This window comes from Pyrgilauda ruficollis, unplaced genomic scaffold (genome assembly GCF_017590135.1).
Source record: "Pyrgilauda ruficollis isolate IOZ18807 unplaced genomic scaffold, ASM1759013v1 scaffold55, whole genome shotgun sequence".
Taxonomy (NCBI): Eukaryota; Metazoa; Chordata; class Aves; order Passeriformes; family Passeridae; genus Pyrgilauda; species Pyrgilauda ruficollis.
Genome location: NW_024527155.1, coordinates 2,166,191 through 2,191,016, shown reverse-complemented (window position 1 = coordinate 2,191,016; position 24,826 = coordinate 2,166,191). Strand labels below are relative to the sequence as shown.

Below are 24,826 nucleotides of genomic sequence, written 5' to 3'. Positions count from 1 at the left end.
CTGCCGTGCTGCTGGGGTGGGCCTGTGTGTGGAGCTTGCTTGGTGGAACAAAAGGATGGCCATCCATGCATCTTTGGCCAGGAAAGCATCCTCTGCCCAGACAGCATCTCCCCCTTGCTTTTCTGTGATTCTGATCTTGATGGGACTTCATGCACACTGTAAAATAACTTGGGGAAAATAGGTACTGTTCTGTTTGATACTCTTCTGCTGAGTGTAAAGGAGTGTGGATTCTGAAGGAGGGGCATAGACAATGTTAGGGTTGCACATAGGCTTCACGTGTCACTGTGTAAATGTGCTGATTTAAAAGTGATCTCACTGAGTAACCTTGTGCCCCTGAAGTGCAGGATCTGGAGATGCTGCAGGACAGCATGTTTGGGTTGACTTGTGGGATGCTGCTGCAAAACATGGAGTGGAGCCGTAAATTCTGTCTTCCTAACCATGAGTCTGGTGGTTTGGGTTTCCTTCTTGTTTTTATTTATATTAAGGATAAAACTCTCTTTTTTACCTCTTGTGTTTCTTTTAAGAACTTCAGCTGTCTGCCTGTATTGTAGAAGTTCCAGTAGACATGGCTTTGCTTCTGAGGAGTCAGAAATGAAGTGCTACACAGCCTGTTGTAAACAATCCTCATGTGCTGTACTGTGCCTCAGCCACTTGATGAGAAAACCAGGCTGAATTACGCTGTTGTCAGATGGGAAGGAGTAATAACCTTTGATCTTGAAATCTGCTGCTGCTGCTGGTAGTGAGAGAGACTATGAAGACATTCTTCAAGGACATTGAGATTAAACTTCTCTGCAAGCACTGATTAGGCTGGAAAGGAAAGCGTTGTACTCCCCTGGTGTCTGTGATGGAAAATACTCTGCATTGCTGTTTTCCAAAGTGGTTTGTCTGGCTGAAACTTTGCTTCAGTTACACTGGTCTGCACTGCAGGCTCTTGCATCCTTGTGTTTGATTTCTAAGCTTTAGTTCTTCCAGAAAACTGGTATTTTGAGGATAGTGCTATTAATTTGAACAATTATTTCTGAAGCAGTAGTGTCCACACATCTGTGGGACTAGCCTGTGTTTAACATACTTGTGCTTTCTGACAGGCATCACGTCTCATCATGATCTCAGGTCAGCCTGCCTCACTGAGATATCTGTGTTGGGGATCTCCCTGCTCACGTGGGGTAGGATTTCTTCATCTTGCTCCAAAGATGGAGTGACTTACCACGTTGCTTTGCTAAATTCAGTTTACAATGGATAAATCTGGGTTCTTTTTCTTCCCATCTGTCAGAATCAGACCTGTTGAACACCGTGCCCAAGCAGCGGAACAAAACAAAGACTTCAGTGCCAGGAAGGTCTGAACATGCTGTCCCTAGTGAGAAAAGGCTTACGCAGCCTGCCCCACCTTGCAAGAGATCCCTTTCCTTCCTTTCCACTCTCACAATCAGGTGTGTTAACCTGACACCTTAGGTTAGAGCCACGATAAAAAGATACTCTTAAGACATTTGTTTTTTGGCTCTATATCCCAAACTGAGGTTGTGAGTGCTTCTCCTTGATGTCTCTGGGTTAAAAATCAGATGGTGAAATTTGAATCTCTTGAAAAACTTCACTTGGCAGAGGGGACACGAAGGTTATGGAGCTTTTTGCTGGTTGGGAGAGAGTGCTGTGAAGTGCTTTGTTTTCCCCCTGGTCCCCGTGGGAGCCTGTGTGCTGCCGGGCTCAGAGCAGCCAAATCTGAAAGTAGAGATGACATAGAAAAAAACACCTACTGACCAGTGCAAATTCTCCTTCTTTCTGAGGTTTTGCTGCTTAGTCACAAGCTTCTGAGAAATGGTTTTAGGTGGAGGAAAGCACATTTTCATCTTAAAATACAGTGTGAGTGATGACTGATATGGATGTGCAAAAAACCCCTGGCTACTGAGCTGCTGGGCCTGCAGCATGGGACCAGTGGGCCTTGGGTTAATCAGCCTGGCTTTCATGCCTGTCACTGTGGTGTGTGGAAAACTTTAGAAATTGATATGTTAGAAGTGTGTGTTTAGTATGGTTTTGCTGTTGGAGTTTTTAGCATGAATTTCTTGTTGGTGGCTTGTCACCTGCAAGCTGTTCAAGACACCCTTTTCTAAAGGAAAGTTACCCAGTGTGGTTTTATTTTAATTAATTTTGCAGCACATCTTACCATTATAATATATGCACCATGCAGCCTCTGATGCTGGCACTCCTGAATGATTAACACACTTTGAAGGAGTCCATTATTTCATGGGTAGGCAACCAATTATTTCATTATCATTTAAAATTGTCATGCTCCAGGGTAGCTGCTATGTGTTTCACTGAGTTGGGTGAGGATCTGGGGGAAAGGCTAGTAATTATTAGCCTTGCTAATGAAAATAGATGGCTAAATAACACTTACACAGCTGTAATTTCAGCATTCTTGACACTTCTGGTTATGACACTTTCCAAACTTAAAGATAATAGTAATTGTCTGTAGTCTGCAAAATTAGTCTAGACAGTCTAATCTAAGGCCAAAAGGTTGGAGTTGAATAAATATGTAATTTGGGCAAATAAAGCTATTAGAGCTGTGCTTATCTTCTTGAAGCAATAGTTCTTATTAGATAGAAGTGCTATTTTATAGCTTTTTCCTAAATAATTAGCTTTTAATGATCAGTCAACAAATCTTTGAAAAATAAAGCACTCCAGACTTTGCTAATGAAACTAAGTGTTATTGTGTTGGATATTGTCCAAGCTGGTGTTGAAAAATTCCATGGAATTTACTGGTAATAGAAAAAACCCTACAGGACAGGAACTAGTGCATTGCTATCAATGTCTACAATGATCTGGCAGTGTAAATAAAATGTATTACTGGGTCTGAAAGAGTCACTTCAAGGTTTTTGTTTCCCAGCAGAACAAGTGGTATGTCAAAACTTCTGGAAGCTTTTATTCTTGGGTTCAGTCCCTGTTTAGCATTTACATATTTGAGCAATTTGTGTATTAATAAAGTAATTTAATATATTGAAGTTGGGCCAAAAGGGATCTCAAAGTGATATTATGTGAACTCTATTAAGGTGCCTGGACATGTAAATATGGTTTGCATGGCTAGTATTTATTTGGATGAGGGATTTTTATAATTTTTATGTGGCAATTTGAACTTTCTGATCTCTTGATCATCCTGAAGGCAGCAGGGAATTACAGTGCAATGTCAGGACTGGGGATGATAAACCCTCCCTCCTTCATTAGGAAGTTGCTGTAGTTTAATTGTAGAATGAAATACTATCTTATAAATATTTAATCCTAGCTTGACTCATTCTAGAAAACTGTAGGCTCTGGGTTTAGTGGGCTAGTCAACCTGATGGTATCTCCATGTTTAACAAATGTTTTAAGAGGAAGAATGTGGAGAATTTACCTTCCTCAGGCTTTCTACCTGACTCTTTCTGATGAATGGAGTCAGAATAAGAAAGGTGTTAACTTCAGAAAGTTTTGATCTTGGCTTGCTGTGGAGTCCCAGGGATCAAACATTTTCAGGCACTTAAAATGTGAAATAGGGGTTAGAGTTGCTGGAGTGCAGCTTTGTTTCACTGGCTTGTTGGGCTAGAAAAACTTCTTACTTTAATTAATTTAATTAATGTAATTGTCTGGCTCCAAATGTCCATAACCTAAGCTAGACAATTTGAAAAGTCCAAGTTGATAGAGTTATGAAGTGGCTTCTTTGTTAATAGACTGGAAATGCCCTAAACATGGGTCTCCTTGGAGCCACTCAGCTGAAGCCTGTTGCTGACTGTGGTATAGTTACATCTAAATTACAGAAGTGAAGAGAGATTTTAATTGACTAAATCTTCTCCAGTTACTGTACTTAGTTTATAAAGCAAAATCTCTTATTTACACTGCATGTCTTGAGGAGTTCTAATGATTTCATGTGTATGAGGAAAATGTATTCTATTACTTTTGCCTCACCAGGGGATTTTTGAAGCAACCTTACTTTTTCTCTTGCAGCTGAAGTCTGGTTATACACAGTCCTAAAATCAGATATGTACTTTAAAAAAAAATCACTGCTTTCTTGAGAAAAACCGTGAGTTCATCATGAAGAGCATGTGTTAGCTGCTAGTTTGAAAGCTATCTAAACATGATAAAACTTTCTGGATAAAAAGATGGTGTGTCTTGAATGTTTTAAACATTCCTTGAATTACGAGTGGTTGAGATGAGGAAGGTGAAGTACCTGGTGTGTCCATAGTTCCTGAACATATTTACTGTAAAAAAAAAATGAAATTAAATTAAATCAAGGCTCAATTAAACTTGCAGTATAGAATATGCTTTACAGTCAGACACGTTTCAACTTGAGAAATTGCAGAGCTGCCTTCAAAGAGCTCTGTAGGTGCTTACTGGCATTAAAGGGCATTAACTGCAGGCATTACAAAGAAGCCTTCTCAGACAGTGAAAGTGCACCTTCTCTGATCCTGAGCAATGAAAACTCCACCACTGGGAAGTACTCCAGAGGCCAAAGTTTAGTGCACATATTGCCTAAACCAGGTGTCTGAGTGAGTGTGTTTGGTGTGGTTTGATTTTTGAGAATTATAAATTGGAGGGAAATGTTCACAGGCTGGTGAGTTGGTAATACCGAGTTGCTGTCCCATGGGGAGAGCTGTAAGCTGGGAACTGAAAGGACACCTGAGCACAGTGCAGATTCAGTTTGAGTTTAAAGGGTCTTTAAAAAGTATCAATCTGCTGTTTTTTAAGGAAGTTAATATTTTAAAAGATGGTCACCTGCACTGCAAAACATGTATGAAAAGAAAACCCACTCTCATCAGTATTCACATGATGCTCATGTAGCCAGCACCCATAATTTGAATCTTAGAATCCTTTAGATTGGAAAAGGCATTTAAGTTTCTCAAGCTGAGACTGTACTGGCATCTGATGGTGTGTTTAAGCTTGGCAGTATGTTAGCAAAAGGGCACGTAACTTTTCAGAAAAATAGTTTTAATTTATTCTTGAATTATTCGTTAAAAAAATGAATATTCTGGAATATTATTAATTTTCACAAAATTTTCTTGACATAGAAATCATTCAATTCTATGACTTGAACATGCACTGAAAGGCTGTCTTAGTCAAAGTGGCAAAGACACTTTGTTTTACCCAAGCAAATCTACTGTAGATGGGTTTATTTTTTTTTTCACTGGATCTTGTAATTACCTCTTTAGCAGTTACACTCTCCAGATTTCTACCTGTAAACCCAAGCTATTTTGCCAGCCATGCCTTAGGTGCCAGGGAGGAAAAAAGGGTGGGGTTGGAGAAGGTAAAGCTGCTTTTTTTTTTAAGTAGCAGTTAGGGGAAGAGCAAAAACTAGCAGACAGTTTTTTAGGCATGTTGAAATGTGTAAGAGCTGATGGATGTTCCCTGTCAGTGCACTAAAGTCAGTTTGATTTCAGTCTTTCATATTCCTGAGTCTTGGTCCACTACTTGACTGCAGAATAAGCTGATGCTCCAGAACCAATCTGGTTTCTAAATCTGTCACACAAGTCAGTCCTGCTTAACTTTGGATGAAATCTGAAACTTCCTAGCATACAGCTATCTGGAGAAATATCACTGGAAATGAGTGTGTTAATGGATACAAAATCCAAGTGTTGATTCAGGAAATGCAAAAACTAAAGGTGCATAGACAGATTTATGTGTTAACATTCAAACTGAAGATACTTTACCTTCCGTGCCCCTTCCCCCTTGCCCCCCCATCCTAGCTCATCTTTCCCCACACCTGTGAGGGATGCAAAACCAGTTTTGTTATTAGGTATTCTGGGTAGTGAGCAGAACAAAGCCCAAACAGAAGAGAGCCATGTTATATTAGCTGTGTGCCTTAAGTATGCCCATGCACTGAACAGAGTTTTCTTAGGAGTTTTCTTCTTCTGATGTGCTCACTCAGTGATCAGTGTCCCTGTAGGGAGAGGGACAGAAGAGTCTGTGGTGTGTTATAGGACTTACACTTTTAGTGTTTACAGGTTAAGCACAGCTTTTGACAATCCTTACGTTGCACATAAAAATTTAAGGAGGAGACTTACCTCTGCTTAACCAAGTCAAGTGTTTATTTCTGTATCCTACTCTCTTCTGTCTTCCAGTTGTTTGTTGGCAGGGGAGTAATCTAATGGATGTACTCTAAGTCTGCCATGGCTTATACAACAACTTTGCATTTTCCGTTATTATTTTCTTCTTTAGTAGAACTGTTAATGTTTGATTAAGCATGTACTTAATCATAGTCTGGTATTATATATATGTGTGTTGCTATTTTTTCAGGAACAAATAAAAATTTTCAGCTTGTGTATGAATTTCCAAAGGGCTTAGCTTGTACATGTCTCATGCCATCTTTCACTATAACTTCCTTCAGCTTAATCCTCTTCTGTCTTTGTGACTTCATGAGATGAAGTGTTTCACATCACTGGGTAATGGCAGTAATTGAAGTTACAGATGACATCTGTTTCCCTGGACAGCCATAACAATGCTGACAGTACATTAGGGCAGTGGGAAGTAGTGCAAATTGAGGGAAGCATCATTGATTACTTGCAAGCACTGACTATCTTTTAATTTATATTTCTTGGAAGAAAGGAATGGGTGCTCTTATTGTTTGTATAATTAAAAGAAAGAACCTCTTAAAGATTTGTAGGAATATAGGATGATTGGATGATGACACACTTAGCCTTCTGTAGCATGAGGCAGTTTTCTAATAATTGTTTCTTTAGTCTGGCCTTTATCAGGATAATTCTAGACCTTTGGTCTCCTATTGTCGCAACATTCAACACCAAAATATTTGCCCTCATTCTGCAAAGCCTGCTGAGTGCAGTCCTGAGCATTTGTGTTTGTAGTGGTGCTGGCTTCCTGTGGGTACCTCCTGCAGTCCTTTTCGGGTACTGCTTTGGGCACTGCACAAAACCTTTGCAGAGGTGGCAAACTCGTCATCAACACCAACAGCATCCACTTCCTGCTTTCCCAGCACCAACCAATTAAACCTGTCTGGAAATAGTGGGTGCTAGTGAAGCACCTGCTCTTGGGGAGGTGTGTGTTTGCTATTGGAACAAGCTTGTCAGAGACTCTCTGATGAGTGGTGTGCTTTTAGTTTGTTTGGGTTTTTCTGTGACCCAAGTGCTTGGGGCTCTGCAAAATGCTAAATTCGTGTGTTTTGCTCTGTCTGTTCCTTTATTCTGGAATGCAGTCTGGGTTTATGTAGTCTTCTAGAAGTCAGGGGTTTTTTTTACTGCATGTTTTCCTTGTTTTCTAGCCAGCCAGCTCATGTACTGTAAAGGAATGACTTCTCCTTTGTGCTGTGAAAGGAGGTTCTTTTAATCCCTTGAGGTGCTGGGGCCCTGAGCTGGTGCTTTGCCTGTTTGCCCCTTCTGCTGGGCAGGTTAGCTCTGGACCAGGGCAGCACAGTGCTTGGGCAAGGTGACAGGTTACTGTCACCCATCCTCTAGTAAGTTGCCTGTGGTGACATAGAATCTGTCTGCTTCCTCCTCCAGAGACAGGAACATAAATTAGAACTCCTAGAAATGGTCTCTCACTTCCTTTGCAAGCTGGAGGAGGGCACAGTGTGTCACTGTGTCTTTAGTACAGACGTGGCTGCTCTGCCACTCTTAGGTAGAAGAGTTGATGGCAAAGCCTATAAGATGTCATGGGAGGAAAAACAATGGAAGCTGCAAACTGAGTTATGCAGTCAGTCATTTAGATCCTAATTCATGGTCTGGGAAGGCTTTTATGGTGTAGCCAAGTACCTCAAAGAGAAAGGTGTCCAATTTTGGCCCTACTGGCCATGGCACTGGAGCTCTGGTCTTAACCTGTAGCACTGGCTTTGTCTATGGCTTGGAACTAATGCTGGAAATAGTAATTTAAATGAGGAGAACTTAGGTGTCTGTCTTTCTGGGTCAAATATTTCTGATGTAATCGGTGTGGTTGGTGCGTGGTAGGGCTGTAGCTGGTGCTGCTGTTTGTTGTATGCCCACAGGGAAGACCTGCCAGTGCAGGGGATGAACTGGGCTTCACATTGGTTGAGTGGGTCAAGAGCAGACGTGTTCTCGGTGAAGTCCAGGGGAAATGAGGTAAAACCTAGAGAAGAGATGATGGTGTAAAAGGCAGGTAAAGGAGAGACTGCCAGAAGAAATACTCGGTCAAGGAGCACAGCACAGGAATGTCTTGGGATCTTACATTCGTTTATCTGGGAATGTATTCAAGTCTCAAGTTAAAGCTTTGGTGTTGGTGGATGCTACACATATTTGTTTTAAGTTCTAGCATAAAAATTATAGCTAGGGAAGATTTTTGGGCTGTTTGCAATGCTCAAATTGCAGATGCTTATTTAAATCCAGAGCTGATCTGTAACTGTGGCTGGAGGGTGGAAACCCTTCTATTTCCTTGCCTTTACTGGGTTTGAACCAAAAACTTAAAACATGTGGAAAAAATTTAAATAACCAACCAGTGGCTCTTTGAAACATTATGTGTATGTTTAGTAAATACAGATGGAGATTATAGAGACAGCAAGGATGAATATATATTTTGGCATGTACCTCTCCTTTAACTTACTCATAGTGGTGGTGTGCTCTCGCTGTGCTGGGCTGCCTTTCATTGCACGGCCTTCCAGCTTGGTGTAATGGGAAAGGGATGAATGTTCTCCAGCCAGCCTCTGGACTGCAGCTTAGAGAGGCAGCTTCCCATCAACATCCTACTTCTCTCCCACCCTAAAACATAAAAGTGCAAAAGAAAGTTATCTCCTGACTTTTCATTTTGTGGACTGTTCATTACTTTATGAAGGGTAAATGTGAAAAGCAGTGTAAGAGCTGTGAATTGGCTCTGAGGTTTTCCATCAAAGGTGTCTTTACTTAGTCATTTTTATTAATTTATGGAGTGGGACTCAAGCTTGTCAGCTAATGGAGGAATTTCTTTATGTGTATTAAAGGCAACAAATAAATGGAGGAAGAGGATAAGCTTAAGAGCAGGTTTTCATATCTTCTTACCAAACAACTTGAGTGATTGAAACACTGATTTAGGGATTGCTATTGCCTAAAACAAACACTGCTGGAGCAGTATTCTGTATAGTGTCATTGTTTCCATGCACTGCAAGTAGAAACTCCTGTGAAGGTCAGATCATTTGAAATGCATTTTAAGATTATGAGTGTGTACATAAGAAGGGATTTTAGTGGTGGATTCCCCAGCTCTGAGTGATATAGGTAGTGTGGCAATGGGGATTTTTATGCCATTTTGGTTTTTTTTTTCCCCTTTGCAAAAGTCCTTGGCAGCGGGCTTTCCCATCTCTGGGCTTGATTGCCTCAGCAGTCTTAGAAAGAGAAAACCTAGAAAACCTGTTGCATAATATTCTGGGTAAATTGAATGGTTGATGAGACTACTGGGCTCAACTTCTTGTTTCCCTTCTAGGAGACGGGTGGAAAGAGCTTTGATTTTGCTGGTGATTAAGGGAGTGGTTGGTGTAACAGGAGAGCGTGTTCAAGTTACTATCTCCTTAGAAGAAATTTAACTGCTTCTAATTATTTCCTGCAGGCAGCGGCCAGCTGCAGTGGAGCCAGCTGAATGAGTCGTGGCTCTTTGGATTTGTCAGAGAAGCTCAATGGCTCCTAGAAGAGAGGATCTGACACCCTGGACTGTGCTGGGCCACCCTAGAGAGCCATGCCCTGTGTTCCATGCCAGGCTCCTGCTGTGCTTCCTGGGACTGCTGTAGCCTGGCAGGGTGGCTGCTCTGAGCTGTTAGGGCTTGCACAGCTTTCATAAAACACCCAGCGCTAGGCAGGCCTGGGTATTCCTGCACTCTGGGATGTGCTTGCTCCTCTGGTTTGTCTAGACTTGGCACCAGTTCGAAACCAGTAGGTTGTCAGTGGTTTGTGTCTGCTGGAATTGGGCTCCTCTTAGGCTTTTAAGCAGTTCTGCCACAAACTCCTTGACCTCTACAGAGTTATTCATGCTGGTGTAGGGTCTTGGGCTTGCTGGGGTAGCAGGCACCTTGCCCAGACAGCGTTCAGGAGCAAAGGGATGGCCTCATGGGACATTTCAGGATATGCTCTGCCATGCCTTAATTCTTTAAACACTGCCTGAACTGCAGCAGGAAGGTCCATTTCTGCTCAAAGTGATGAATACTGTGTCTGCTACATCTATTTTTTTGTAAATCAACCCAGACTGAATAAGGCCTGCAAGCTGTGGTTGTCGTGTGTCCTGCAGCACATAGTCCCAGTGCAATTCGGGAAGGCTCCTGCAAAACCAGCAGCTGTTTCGGGCACATAAGCCTTGCCCAGTGCCTGGAGGTAAACCACAGCACTAATTGCCTTGCAAGCCTCTCCTGTAGTGGCTGTGACAGCAGATTTGGCAGTGCAACTCCATGGGAGGGAAGAAAATACTTGTAGAGCTATTGTTACGTGGGGCATCTGTGGCATCTGCTCATTCTGAATTTGACATGTGGCTGATGCTGGATCAGGGTGACTTAAACTTGTTTCCTTTTTTGAGGGAGGAACCATGTTCCATGTTTCAGTACCTAGTCTTGCAATCTTGCGTTGTGTATAGTCGGGGTTTTTAAATTAAAAAAGAAGCAAACTAAAAAGGGTGGAGGGAATCACAGAAATGCCCTGCAGATTACAGAACGTGCTGTAGTTGTTGGCCCTTGGACAGATAATGAGGAAAATAGGAAGAATCCATCTGAGATCATTATGGCTTTCTTTTTCTGAACTCTCTTAGCGAAAAATACTTGCTGGATAGAAACTTGCTGCTTTAGGTGTTCTGCTAACACTGATTCATGAGAGCAAAATAAATTGATTCCAAAATCTCCCTTTTATTTAAAAGCTGCTGTCCTTTACCATTTTGTAGATGTAAAGGTTCAGACAGTAACTTTGAATTCTGCAGGATGGAGGAATGAAAGCTGAAGCTGAGAGGGATAGGGAGTAATTTCAGAACGCAGGCTTTATCTTCCATGGTTTAGTAACCTAATGCTTTTTTTATAAATATCACTTTGTTTCCTTAATGAAATATAGGACTTAAATTCCCTTCTTTGTGATCATCCCTTTAATGTCAGATTCTGTAAGTGATTTTATTTATCCATCTGTATGTTCACATAAGTTTCTCATCCATCTTTCAAGGTTTGTTAAAGGCCACAGAAGAATTGAGACCTTATTTACAGTTCATGTAAATTCATTCCTCAAAGTCTCTTCCTAAGCTCCTGGATAGCATGTTTTGAGTCATGGATACAAGCAAAAGAAAAGATAGAGGACAGTTTTGAAGGCTGAATTTTTTCCCTCTTTAAATCTTAAAGGAAAGCAAGGTGAAGGGATGAGTTGTAGTTGAAAGAACTGCTTGTTCTGAGGTGAGTGTTCTGCTGCCTATAGATAGGCACTTTGGCTGTGTGTTGCATTTAGGATCCCATGCCTGTTGGTTTACTGGAATTTTTTTAGTGGTAGAGGGTTTGTTAGGGGTTTTTGTTTGTTTGTTTTGATTGGTGTGGGTGGGGTTGAAGCAGGGTGACTGTTCAGCCTGGGTGCATCAATGCAGAAAGGCTGTGACTGCTGTGTAGGTGTATCCTGAGAGGACACTGATGTCTGCTTGAAATGCAAAGGAGCTGCTCGGGGTCTCTGCTCTGGGGGCAGCAGTTTTTTAGTGTGGTGCCAGCTCTGAATGAACAGATCAACAGCAACCTGTACAACCTCCTCCTGCAGCCAACTGTACGATGGCTGTGGTATATGAGCACAGGTTATATATAGCACCCACAGCTGGTCGAGTGTGCCACAGCTGGTGATGTGCTGCTCCCAGCAAGGGAGCTGCAGCTCAGCCCATGAGCTCTGCTGGGGAACCCCTGTCCTAAATGCTGCTAAACATGGCATGGCCATGTCCAAGTGGTGGGGTCAGCTGGGGGCAGTCAGGACAGTGTCCTGCAGGCTGTCCTCATGAGCAGCTCCTCACCTGAACTGGACAAGGGCAAATGCAGCCACAGAAATGATCTGCAAGGAACAGAGTTAACTGTGTTCTGCACTGACAGTGGTGTGTCTGGAGAAGGTTAGTGGGCTAGTGCTGTGATTTCAGTTCTTATTTTTTCCCCTCCCTTTTTTATGGTTTGTTTTCCCAACTGTGACATCTGTCAACTTGATTTTGGTAAGTTTAGAGGAGCAGAGTGTTGTCTTGTTGGTATCTTTAATTTTGTGTGATGGGAAAGGTGCTTCAGCAAAGCCCCCTTGTTTGTTTTTTTTTTCTTCCTAGGAGTCAATATGTAGTTTCAAAACATTCCTAATTCCTTACTGGTTTACAGAATTGAATAATGTACACATGGTGCACCTGCAGTTCTGCACAAATTGTGCACCGAGTGCCTGCTGGGAGCATAGATGGGAAGGAATTCGATCAGGGTTCAGATTTGTTATGCCAATGTGATTTCTTCAGTTTTATGTGAAGTTTACTATGATTGCATGCAAGCTAAAAGTTCATCCTTTCAATGCTAAACTTGTCTTCTGATGCTGTTGGTAACCCAGTATTCAGTACCAGATCACCCAGTCTCTAGAGAAATGTACCAGAACGTGCTTTGCTCTGCAGTCTGGGTATAAGCAACTGCCTGGCAGTGTCTGGTGGAGCCTTGTGCTTAGGCCATGGGTGGCACAGGCATTTCATGGCTTTTTCTGCTTTTGGGGATTGTCTGTCTGGAGATGTGAGTGCTTAAAGTCATTAAAACCAGGAGAGAAATCCTGGGAACAAGGATGTTCCAACAAATTTCATTCGGCTAACAAACTAAGTGTTACTTGTGCTGTGTGGAGCTGTTTCTAGAAATTGTTCTAAAACTGCTAGGGAATTCTAGAAACAGCTGAAGAAGTCCTGGCACTTCCTAGAAATCTCTGGATCTGGGATCAGGAGAGGAAGTCTTGTAAACTTGAGAATTTCAAAGAACTTCTAAACCTTACCAGAAGTTCAGAGAAATTACAAGAGACCTTAGAAGTCCATAGAAACTGAAAATCTCTAGGGATTTCTGAGAAATCCTAGGAGTTACCAGTAATGTCTAGAAAATATTAGAAAGGCTGTGGGAATCCAGTTAACTCAGTGACTCTGCTGGTAATATCTACAATTTATGAGCATTTACTAGGAATAGAAAAGCCATTACTGGATATCTTTGGATGAAGAACCAAATGGTTGTACATGAATAAACACACTTGCCTTCCTTATGGTGTCAAGTGTCCAGTTTTAGCATCTCCCTCAGAGTGTCCTGTGTGTGCTTGTCTAAAACACAAACTTGTTTTCTTCTCTGCAGTCCTACTTTGTGACGGATTATGACCCAACCATTGAGGACTCCTACACCAAGCAATGTGTGATAGACGAGAGAGCCGCACGCTTGGACAGTAAGTAGCCCACCCACAGTGCCCATAAAACTAGGATTAGGAATTTTTTTTTATTCCCAGGAGTGACATGGTGGCATGGAAAACACACCTGTGCTGCCTCTCCCAAGTGCAGTAGAAATGGTTTTCTTTAAAAATTCCAGTTCTTGAAAGTTGGTGATTTCTTTAAGAATAAACCAACAATCCCCATCCCCACATATCTCTGAACATTTTCCATCTGTTTCAGATGGTCAGGAATTAGCAAAGTCCTCAAGTGTTTTGTTGTTCAGTTAATTTGGTAGGTCTTGAACTGTTCAATCAGTGCAAGAACTTGTTGGGAATATTAGAAAAATATCCAGTAATATCTGTGAAAAGTGGTTTCTGCTAGGCTATGATGCACAGGAGAGACTCTCACGGTATCTTATCAGGATTTTTTTTTCAGTCTATGAGAACACGAAATGTAGTAATCCATATTTTTGCCTTTGTTCAGTTCTGGATACAGCAGGACAAGAAGAATTTGGAGCCATGCGTGAGCAGTACATGAGGACAGGGGAGGGCTTTCTGCTTGTTTTCTCAGTCACAGATAGAGGAAGGTAAGCCTGAGGTCAAGTTATTAAAACAAACAAGTTTTAATTATTCTTAAATCGCACATGATCCTTAACTGAAATAAACAAAACATTAAGTGTTCACTGTTAGGTGCAAGGTGTGATGCTCTTTCAGCACTGAAGATGACCAGTTTTGAACCTATCACTTTGTGAAAGTGTCTATTTGTTTCAATAGATGACTTGGAAGCATACACAAAAAAATGACAGCTCTATTCAAGAACTTTATTACAGTCCAGAATACCATTTTCCTGGGAGTGTCTGGTGTTCAGTCAGTTCTTAGGAATATCCCTTTGCCATGTGCAGCATCAAGTAGCTGGCTCTGGGGTTCTGAGTGGGTTTAGGGTACGTGCCTGCACTCTGCAGGCAGAGGTCCCTTTGTTTATTCCTATGCATTGACTGAATGGCTGCAGAATGCAGATGAAACATCTTAGAAGCTCATGGAGAGCTAAGCTTAGTGACATACATCTCTTCTAATTACCTTTGCATTAGGTGTCTGGCTACCTAGTTCTTTTCAATGTGACTTTTTTACTGGTGATCATCTTGCTTTTAAATTTTACCTGGCAAATTAGGTGTAAATGCCTTTAGACTATATGTCTAGAAGGCTACAGAGGGTATGTGATGGTCTGCAAATGTCTGTGCTGAAGGTCCTTATGTAGTGATGTAGCTTTAACAGTGTTTACTTGAAAGCAGTGATTTATTTATTCATTCTCCAAAAATCCTTGTTTAGGCCAGAATTAGCTTGTTTAGCATACCATCCTGGAAGAAGTTTTCTGCTCTGCTAACCTTTCCTTAAACACTGCTGAAATATTCCTTATGCTTGAAAAGCATCAGTACCTGGTTTAACTTAGTTGGTAACTGGAAAGCTTTCTGCTCATTTAGCCTTGCCATTTTTCTGTGCTTGACAAAACAAAACTTTCCAGCTTTGATAGCTTCCCCCAAAATTCATAGAAGTAGCTCTGGAGGTTGCCAGCTGAAATATTGATCACCAGGGTCTCTATGCTGTAGTTTGAATATTCTAGGTGGAGTAGAACTCCAGAGTCAGTATTTGTAGAATGGACTGTGGTTGCTTGATTCTCTGCAGCACACTGGCCCTGGGTCCCTATGGACTGAGACACAGTCAGTGTTTTGCTCACCCTGCAGCCCCACCTCAGCCCAGTGCAGAGGACACTGCTCACTTGGGGATTTTTTTGGTTTGAGTGTTGAATGGTTCTCTAACTGGTCATCCTGTGACTCTGGAGTGCCTGCAGCTGTCTGTGCTTGTGTGTCATGGCAGGGCAAGTCCCAGTCTGTGACTCATAATTTCTGAACTTTTTCAGAACCTGAGAATCTGTGAATTAGAATCTGATGTTCTACATGTGTTCTTTCACAGCTTTGAAGAAATCTACAAGTTTCAGCGACAGATTCTTAGAGTGAAAGATCGCGATGAGTTTCCAATGATTCTCGTTGGTAATAAAGCAGATCTGGACCACCAAAGACAGGTAATTCATTTGCTCTTAGTTTCTGCTCACTTTCTTCCAGAAAATTCAGTTTTCCCCCCAAAACTAAACTTCCTACCAGAATGGGAACAAACAAATGAAAAAAGTCCTATCATACAAACTAACTGAATGCAAGAAACTCCACTCAGTTTCTGTACTTGAAGAGCCTTAGAAGCATGGTGGCATTCCATACACAGCACATCTTCTGTCTGACTCAGTGGGGTTATGTTGAGACCAAGTCTATTCAGAGCTGAGAGCTTTCTGTCATGACTTGATTACTCAGGCATGAACGTGTCTAATTCCTCAGTTCTGTTACTCACTGCTGCACTGTGCCAGCAGAGTGCATTCCAACACTAACTCCAGCCATCCTTAGTCTTCAGTGCTCTTGCTTTTACCTTTCACTGCTGTTATGTATAAATCAGTAGTTATTCACTGTTTTCTCTTTGGCCACTCATCTTCTGCATAACTGACTTAAAGCTTTAAAAGTTGGAAGTACAGCAACACAATTTCTGTTATATTTATGTACCTTGAAGTTTTGAAACCAGTAGTTTTCAACCTCACCTCTAGTTGCAAGACTACTTAAAATATTTAGTTTAGAATGATTTAAAGGACTTTGAAAAATATGCTTCTTAGCTGCTGTTGATTTTTAATGAATCAAACTAATTTGAGCTGAAATGAAAATAACCTTACTATAGCAGCAGGAAAGGGACAGATGTCAAACTTGTATTTTCTTCAGCAACTAATTTGAGAGGCTTAATATTTTCTCTTGAGACAGGAAGATGACATCGAAAGCTTAGTGGCAACACATGATTTTCTGAGAATAAAGTAAATATTGCTAAAATTGCTGTAATTGTTCTAAGAGTTTCACAAGAAAAAAAAAACCATGGCTTGAAGAGCTCAGTGAGTTAGTTTGTGCAATGTTGAATTACAATTACAGTACAAAAAAAGTTCCTGTTGAATATAGTCCCTTGACTGTCACAGCCTCTTCATCCCAGAAGCTGTGTAGAAAGATCATGACTAAATTAAAAGCTATGCTGAAAGATGCTGCCTTGAAAGAAGTCTTTGCAGAAGTAGCTCACAAATTCCTCTGAAATAATTTTGAGTACTCTCACATTCACAGAACAGTCTGTCCCTGAGACAGGGACATTTAATTCCCTGTCACTCTTCAGTTATCATCATGCTCCCATCAAAATCCCTAGATTTAACCTTGCAGGTCCTGGAACATGTGTCCTTTATCTCCTGCACAAATGTTGGCATTGAAATTATGGAGGTGAAAGTGAAGTATTCTGCTAATTGTAATTGCTGAAGAATGAACCCTCCAGATGCTTTGGGAGAGAAATAACATCACGGCTGTCAGCCCCAGCTCTCAGGATACCTGCAATTGTAGCTGGTAATCCTGGACATCCATTTCTAGAAACAGCTGTGAACTTTGCTCTCTCTCCTCCACCCTCCTCATGTTATTACACCACCTCTGTTAAAGGCAGTTCTGCTGGTCCCTCTGCCCTGTTCCAAGCTGCCTTTTCAGGTGGAAATGGGCTGGAACACATTCAAGATCAAAGCAGCTTTTTCTAAATTGCCTAACTTTGCAATTTTGCTGCTCATATCAGTATATGTCTCCAAAATTTCCTTTTGCTTTTTATGGCTGTATTAATTACCTTAATTGATTAGATGCTGGTGGGCATAACTTCTTGTTGCTCTCACTCATCATTTATATACCAATTGGTGGACTTGTCTCTCCCGTCATGTAGCTGAGAAAACTTTTCTGGGTTTGCTTAAACAGCTACTACATGTTCTTAACTCTTCCCTGTCCCATCACACGGTGTGTTTCACTTGGCCTTCAGTCAGTGTGAAGGAATGGTTATGGGATGCTGAGCTGACATAGTTGGATCCCACAAGGGAGAGGCTCCCCTCCCACTTGACTTCACATTCCCATTCTTTCCCAGATCTCACTTGAAGCACTTTTGGAGTTGAATCATCTCTCTGGATGGGGAGGAGTAGGAATGGCTTCCTGGGACCTGTGTGAGCTAAATCAGCTTGCAAGAAGATTTGAGTGCCAGTGCTGGAAGCATGGGAAGGGGTGGGTCTGTGGCTTGGAGCAGAGCAGGGAGGAGTTGGGGTGGGGGGAGCAAGTGAGACCTCACCCTTTGGCAGCAGCAAGCAGGGAGATGTTATCAGCTGGGTGTTACACAGGGGGGTTGTTTCTGCTGCACCGTGTGAGCTCTCAGGACAGCCATCCACTCACTGAGGGGCACCAGCTTGTTCATCTGTTGTCAACTACTCCTGCCACTAGCTAAACCAGCTAGTCCAGAAGTGAGGAAAAACTTCAGCCTGACAAGCAGGGTCACCCTGCTCTGGCTGCAGGTTTCTTGGCAGGCAGCTGCCATGGGAGCGGTGGGGTGGAAGGAGAGAGTGCTCCCTCACCTTGGCTGGGAGTGCTCGCTGAGTGGGGAGTGTGGGGCATCCCCAGGCTGTAACTTGTGGCCAGAAGCATGATAAGGGCAAGTCCTCTGCATTTTCACACTTCGCCTGCTGATGTGTCAGGCCTCATTGGACACCACCAAAAACCTGCCAGGCCATGCTTATCTTTTACTTATCTGGTTCTTTCTCTCTTGTTTAATCCCAACTATGCACTTTTCAGCTTCAGAATTAATGTTACATTTTTAGAAAGTCAGGAAGCTGGGTATCAGTTTTTAGAGCAAAACTGCTTCTACTGGGCATCTGCCTGCTTCTTCCAAAGGGCAGGAGGCAGACCAGTGAAATACATGCAATCTCTGAAAGACTTAAACCCAGTTCAAGTAATTTAGTGTGTGTTTGGATCAGCAGATGATACTCAACAACAAATCTTCCCAGAACCCAAAGGAGTTAAACATGTGTAAGAGTTCTGGTTGTCTCAAGGGTCTGGCCACACCTTTATCCAAGTAAATATGTGTTGAGGTTGAACAGAGTACAGAGTACTATCATTGTGACACCATAAATCTGGAGGCTAATGATCCATAACAAATTATCCTCATGTGGTGGCAACTGTTTCTCAGGAAATACATGAACTGGGTTGTACAGCAGAAGTGCACAAACAATGGTATGATCTTGATGAATTGTTGGGGCTCACCAAAGGTGTGGTGTAAATTAGTGGGGCTTTATATACCCGAGACCAACTCACAAGTGGTTTTGGGAGGGACGTGGAAGACTAAGTTTGAAATAGCAATTTGTCATGGTAATAACAGTATAGATAAATAGAGTTAAGCAGCTTTCTTGTGATTTTTGTCTCTCAATCTCCACGGGTTACATTGACAAAGAAAAGCGAGTCTTTAGAGGACAAGGAAGCATTAATCTTTAGAATGTATGATAAGAAATGAAGCTGCCAGTGTTTCCAAATTCCCCAGTCACAAATTGCTGACTCTGAAACCAGAATTGAAGCACCATCTCTTCACTGCTCTTTCCTAAAGTAAATGCTGTGTAGCAGTCTTTCTGTTAAATGGGTTAATTCCTTAGAACTCAACACTGGATGTTTCTACTGTAAGATAATTCAGTAGAGCACCAGATGTTTTAATAATAACCACTAGTGTTAGAGGAGTAGACTTGTCAGTGCAGGATATGTATGACTTTCTGTAGATAACTGCTAGCTTAAACTGGGTCAAGTCTGATCATTCCCCAGATGGCAGGGTTTCCAGGAAAATCCAAGTTGCAACAGGAAAGTGCTTGGGTTTCATTAAATGCTAGTTCTTGCTTTTGCATCATGACTGAACTAACACAATGACCCAGTGCTGAGATCACCTCTTACCTCTAGAGCAAGAGACATCCGTGTGACTTAAATTAACTATCTCTTGTATGAAAGTGTGACAATAACTTCTTGCAGTGGTAGATGTTGGGACTATATCCAGGGACACCTCTGTGCTCACAGACAGATTGTACCGTGGATAGGAGAGTGTGGAAAAACTGGAGTAGGGGGACAGTGAATTATCCCTGTAGGAAAATTGGGATGACAGATGCACTCCTCAGGAGTGATGGAACTCTTGGCAGAAATGGGCAATGTTTTTGTGCTGGGAGCACTGTAGGGTGACCACAGAGTGGCAGAAATGGATTCCTCTCAAACTTGAGGAAACATTTAATTGTTACCTGTATGATGTGTCCCTTAGTCTTACATAAGTGTCCAGGCAAAATACAGGTGCAGTGTTAGGTTAGGCAGCCTTGTAGAGTTGCTTTAGGTGGAGGAAAGCATGGAAACTTCAGAAATTAATGTATTTCTGACAGATACCAGACAGAATAGTGAAGAGAGAAGGACCTGTGTTCACAGGATTATTGTGCAGGTACTCAAATGGAAACTGTTTCAGAAGAAGAATGTTGACTTAGGGAGGTGGGAAATAAGCTTTTCCATGTTTGACTGGCTCACCTCTTCTGTAATGAGTTTTCCTTTGAGAAACTTTTACTAACTGTCAGAATAGGGTGAATGAGTGATATCCAGAAACAAACAGTAAAATATCCTACAGCAAAAGGGTGAGCATTATGAGTGGTTCTCATTTGTATTCAGCCTTAAGTTCACTAAAACTGCAGAACCACCACACACAGATGTACACACAATCACTGCCATCAAATCTGTGGATCTCTTTAGTTCTGTCAAAATAACATCCAGTCTTCTTGGAAGAAAAAGGATTTACTTTTTATTTTAGTGGTGATGTTAAATAAGCTCTCCCATCACACATCCTGGAAAACCTGTCATGTTACAGGGTTGTCGTACTCAAGAAGGGACAACAAAAACATGAAAATTCATGTTGTTATTTACAAGTATTTCTGTGTTTGTACTTACATTTCCTTCAGCTTTGAAGATGGAACTGGTGTGTTCTGGCCTCGAATTTACATCTTGGGCACTGCACATGTTTCCGTAGTGTTTCCAAACAAAATATTTTTTTAAACTGACTTTTAAGGTCACCAGAATTGACCAGAAGTAACTTGACAATATACTCGTGAGACTGACAAAAACTATTTTGGAATTTAACAGTTACAGGTATTCTAGTAAATAGAAGAAGAACTTTAGTGTATTTATAATGTTTTACATGCAGGGTATTGTGGAAGTGTAGCTTAACTTCATTAGTGTTAGTTAGACTTGTACCTGCAGTGTGCTTTGGGTACAATAGCGAAGAAATTCTTTAAACACGTGTTTAAAGATTGAGTTCAGCTTCTCCTCAGAATTTTACATTCCTTGCCAATTATTTATTTTTGTTGAACTTCAGCCTCTCACTGTCTGGGGCTGCAGTAAACTGCAGGGATGAAGAAAAGTAAAAGGAATGAGTTTTGCTAGAACTGTTATATCTGTTCTAGCAAAATATAACTTACTAGTCTGAGGTAGAGATGTACAGAAGGTTCTGGAAGCACTGGTGCAGACTTTAGGGGATTCTACAGTCACTGAAGTGCCAGAAAAGAGCTACAAATATTTGTCTAAGTGCAGTCTTCATAAGCTTTTCAATTGGAATATTTCAACATCTGAGGTCAGAGTGGAGGGTTGAAGTGGAGCTGTTCTAGCTGGGGGAGCAGGAGTCTTCATTATTTTTCAGTTTTCAAACAGCAGTAGAGGACTGAAGTTCTAGTTCTTCCAGTTCTCCTTATGTGCCCTGCAGTTAAAAAGGCAGCTCCAGTAGTTGATCTTGGGGTTGAATTGGTCCTGAGGGTTTCTTTCTTGGCTTCAGCTGGTGATGATAATACAGAAATGAATGCAGAGTTGTTGTGAGTGTTTGAGATCAGCAGATGCATCCTGAATTACTCCAGCTAATGGCACAGGGTGCTGGGAGCATTTTGTAGAGCTTCACAAGGGTTTAGTGGGAGCAGCCCTGATTTCAGCAGGAGGTGTATGGATATAGTGCCAGTGGGATGCCAAGGACAGAGGAATCAAGCATGTGGAGATGCCATGCAAGAAGGCTCTTAAACCACTGTGTAGCTGTTAAGAAACTATTTTTCAAGCTGAAAAGTACTTCTAGGCCGTGCACTGTGGTGCATGCTGCCACTCCTGTTCTATTCCCATCTATTTCCATTTCTGTGTAGCTGCTTAATCTAATGAATACTCAGAGTTCCTTTTCAGAACTAATTTAAAAATAAACCCTTCTTAGTTTTGTTCTTGTATCAGTCCTCTACGTGCTGGTTTAATGTTTTTCTGTGAAAGCACTGTAATCTTGGATATTTCTTCATTAGGCATTGTCTTGGCAAGATCTGTTGTACTTCCTTTTGTCACTGAAAGCTGCCCTTTCCTCCCTGGCCCTGGGGTGACCTTCCTGTTGGAGCCTTGCGCCACTCAGGGTGGCCTCTGTTCTCTGACTCACTGCTTTCCACCTCATCCAAAAATACACAGTGGTCTCCTTTGGTTTTGCCTTGTGCCCAACTTCTTCCTCCTTCCTAGAATGGTCCACTAGCTTCCTGTCTTCTGCCTCATCACTTCAAATTTTGTACCAACTTTTCATGATGCTTGTTATTTCCTGTTCATCTCCTTTTCCACTGTTGTCTCAGGGAGTCATTATGTAGCCAGGGTTTCTTTAATATTTCTGGATTGCCTGAAGGCCTCATGGATTTTTAGAACTCTGATAATCTAAGCTATATTTAAAACTGACTGTATTAATATTTTGCTATGTCAATAATAGATATTTTTAATCACTTTTATAAAGATTTAGAAGCTAAACAGAAGTTGTTTTAAGAGTAGTCTTTTTTTTTTTTTTGTTGGTTTCTCTAGATTTAGCTGGGACAATGCAAAGGTGAATTTAGCAATAATATTCAGAATTCTATTAGCAATCCAGCAGATGCTGACTGAAGCATTGGCTTTGAGGAGGATCAAGGGACTAATGTCTGCCTGTGAAGGAAAACTTGGCTTATGCAGAACTGGAGGTACCTGGAGTGAGGGGAATTTCTTGGAAAGTCAGTCTTTGTCTATTGCAGAAACTTCCTTTAAAAAGTCTGTTTCCCAGCTGTATAACGTGGGCAAGGTGAAAACTGTGCTGTGCCCAAATAATCATTATTTTTTGAGAGAGCTGGATCCTTAACATGCACATGCAGAGTGTACTGGCACAAAGCTGCTTGCAGAACCCTTGAGCTTAATGACTGATGTCTGTTGCAGGTGACACAAGAGGAAGGCCAGCAGCTGGCACGGCAACTTAAAGTAATCTACATGGAAGCCTCAGCAAAAATCAGATTGAATGTAGACCAAGCTTTTCATGAACTTGTCAGAGTTATAAGGTATGGTAATTGAGACCAGATAATTCATGTCCATGTATTAATGGATAGCTGCAGCAAAGGTGTTGAAATGCACTGGGAAATTGCTGGGAGGATTCTGCCTCTAAGCTTTAGCCAATAATCTTCATTATAAAACTCAGGTGCATTAGGAAAATAATGGCATTTAATATATATTTGAAAGAGAATGTTGTTGTCTTAATCTTTCAGATTTTATTGATCACCCAGTCAGTAAACGTGATAAACTGCATCTGAGACTGGCCTTCTGTAAAAAAATTGGTTTCTTAAAAAAAAAAACAAACCCAGAAGGTGAACTCAAAAACTATCACTTACTTTATCAGTAATTTGAATGTAAAAAGGAAGTGCATTCCTTATGAAAGTATAAAAAGAAAGTGTGGAATACAGTAGTTGTGTTTATTTATCTGCAAATTACTCTGTGAATTTAATTTGAAATACCTGTTTCCAGGAAATTTCAGGAACAAGAGTGCCCTCCTTCACCAGAGCCAACACGGAAAGAAAAAGACAAGAAAGGCTGCCATTGTGTTATTTTCTGAGAATCCCAAGAACCAAGCTATCAACTGCCAGATCATTTTTTTTCTTTCCATCATTTTACATCACTTCTGGTATTGGTCTAGCCTTATATGTGCATGTCCTAAAAGTGGTCACCAGAATAGCCTTAGTCCAAGAAGCTGGCAGAATAGTTCTTGAAGAAGACTCGGTCATCCTGGGGCAGACTTCAAACCAAAACACTAAGGCTGCTTCTCTAATACCACAGTTCCTTCCTTCTCTCCCTTCAGAGCTTGCACCTTGTGGAGTTTTATTCGCAAAGGAGATGAAACAAAACCATGTAGGACGAGGTGTTGAAGTCATGCATAAGTTGTCTCTTGTGAATTAATTTATTTTTACTTCTGACATTTCATTAGCTATTACAGAGACCTATATTGGAGTATAGAGAATACTTTTTAAAAAAGGGGTGGATTGGCTTTTTTTTGTTTGTTTGCTTCTGCCCTCAGTTAAATTAGACTTGAGTATTCAGCTAGCCTTAAGAAACCTACACTGAATTTCATTGTCAGCAAAAATTTTCATCTCTCATTTATGCTGCAGTTTTATTTCGGTGGCCAAAACATTCTACTGTATTTATTTTTTGAATCCAGAACAGCTACAGGATGATTACTACTACTCTTAGGATATGGCCAAATACCTGAGCTCATTCTGGATTGAGGCATTTCAGCTTATTAAGAAATTTCACATTATGTTTGAAAACAAATTGTGTCTTCCTTTGTATTTCTGGGTAAGGGATTAAGGAAAACTAAAATTGTAGCTGTTTTTGTTTCATGTGATATAAAAACGAATTTGATCTTTCCATTGTCAGAGATGATTAAATGTTTTTGCTATATACTTTTATACATTATTTTCTTATCAAACTAGTTAACAAGTATTTTTATATGTTTGTAAGCAAATATGCTTTCACAGCATAACTTGTGTATATGTAAAGATGAGTATTTAATTCTCACAGTTCACTTTTAACTGACAAAATGTGGGATTTGCCAAACTGTGGTAAATTTCTCCTTACTCTCCTGGTTATCCCCAAGAGTGGCCAATTATGTGCCTGCCCAGCACACCTATAGAGTAAAATCTAGTGTTGTGTTTTAATGAATTTCAGTATCCCTTATTAAAGACTGACCATTATGTGAATTATTAAACTGTAAGACTTTTAACTGATTGTTTAGTTAAACTGTGGATGGTTGTTTAAATTTGAGTTCTGTGGATTGTGTTTAAACAATTCAAGAGTATGGTCCCTGATATTGAAATACTGAGTGGTATTGCACAGTTGTCACCTTAACTGAATGTGTCCAACAGTTCTTTGAAACTTGATTATTAAGCAAACCCTTGTATAACTTCAGGTGCTAGAATTAAAGATGATCTAACCATTTTTGGGGGGTAAACACACTGCCTCTTTCTGAATCTCTTCCAAAACCATTTGCATTTTTGGAGGGTAGGGGGGAAAAGGGAGTGATGGAACCTGGCTAGGGTATAGCAACACATCTGCAACAGCATTTTCCTCCAGCTTGGAAGTAAAGAAACTTCACTTTCAAGAAACATTTCAGCTTAAGTCATGACAGATGACAAAAGCTGATGTTTGCTTTGGCTTGAAGTGTGCAGTCAGTGGTCCAGTCTACAATCCTTGTGTTTTCAGGCTGTGCTCACTGTCAGGTGCTCTGCCATAAATCTGGAAGTGTCTCCTGAGAAAACAGGGCTGAAA

General features: G+C 41.1%; 1 protein-coding gene across 1 annotated transcript in view; it reads left to right on the top strand.

The window, feature by feature from the left end:
• Nucleotides 1-24,495, top strand: part of RRAS2 (RAS related 2) — a 42,058-nt gene extending 17,563 nt beyond the window's left edge. Inside the window, exons 2-6 of the mRNA XM_041481162.1 lie at nt 13,217-13,304; nt 13,771-13,873; nt 15,255-15,363; nt 22,451-22,569; nt 23,030-24,495. Of these exons, the coding sequence (XP_041337096.1) occupies nt 13,217-13,304; nt 13,771-13,873; nt 15,255-15,363; nt 22,451-22,569; nt 23,030-23,117 (507 nt within the window). The 3' untranslated portion in view covers nt 23,118-24,495. The remainder of the gene's footprint in view (nt 1-13,216; nt 13,305-13,770; nt 13,874-15,254; nt 15,364-22,450; nt 22,570-23,029) is intronic.
• The last annotated feature ends 331 nt before the right edge of the window (nt 24,496-24,826 follow it).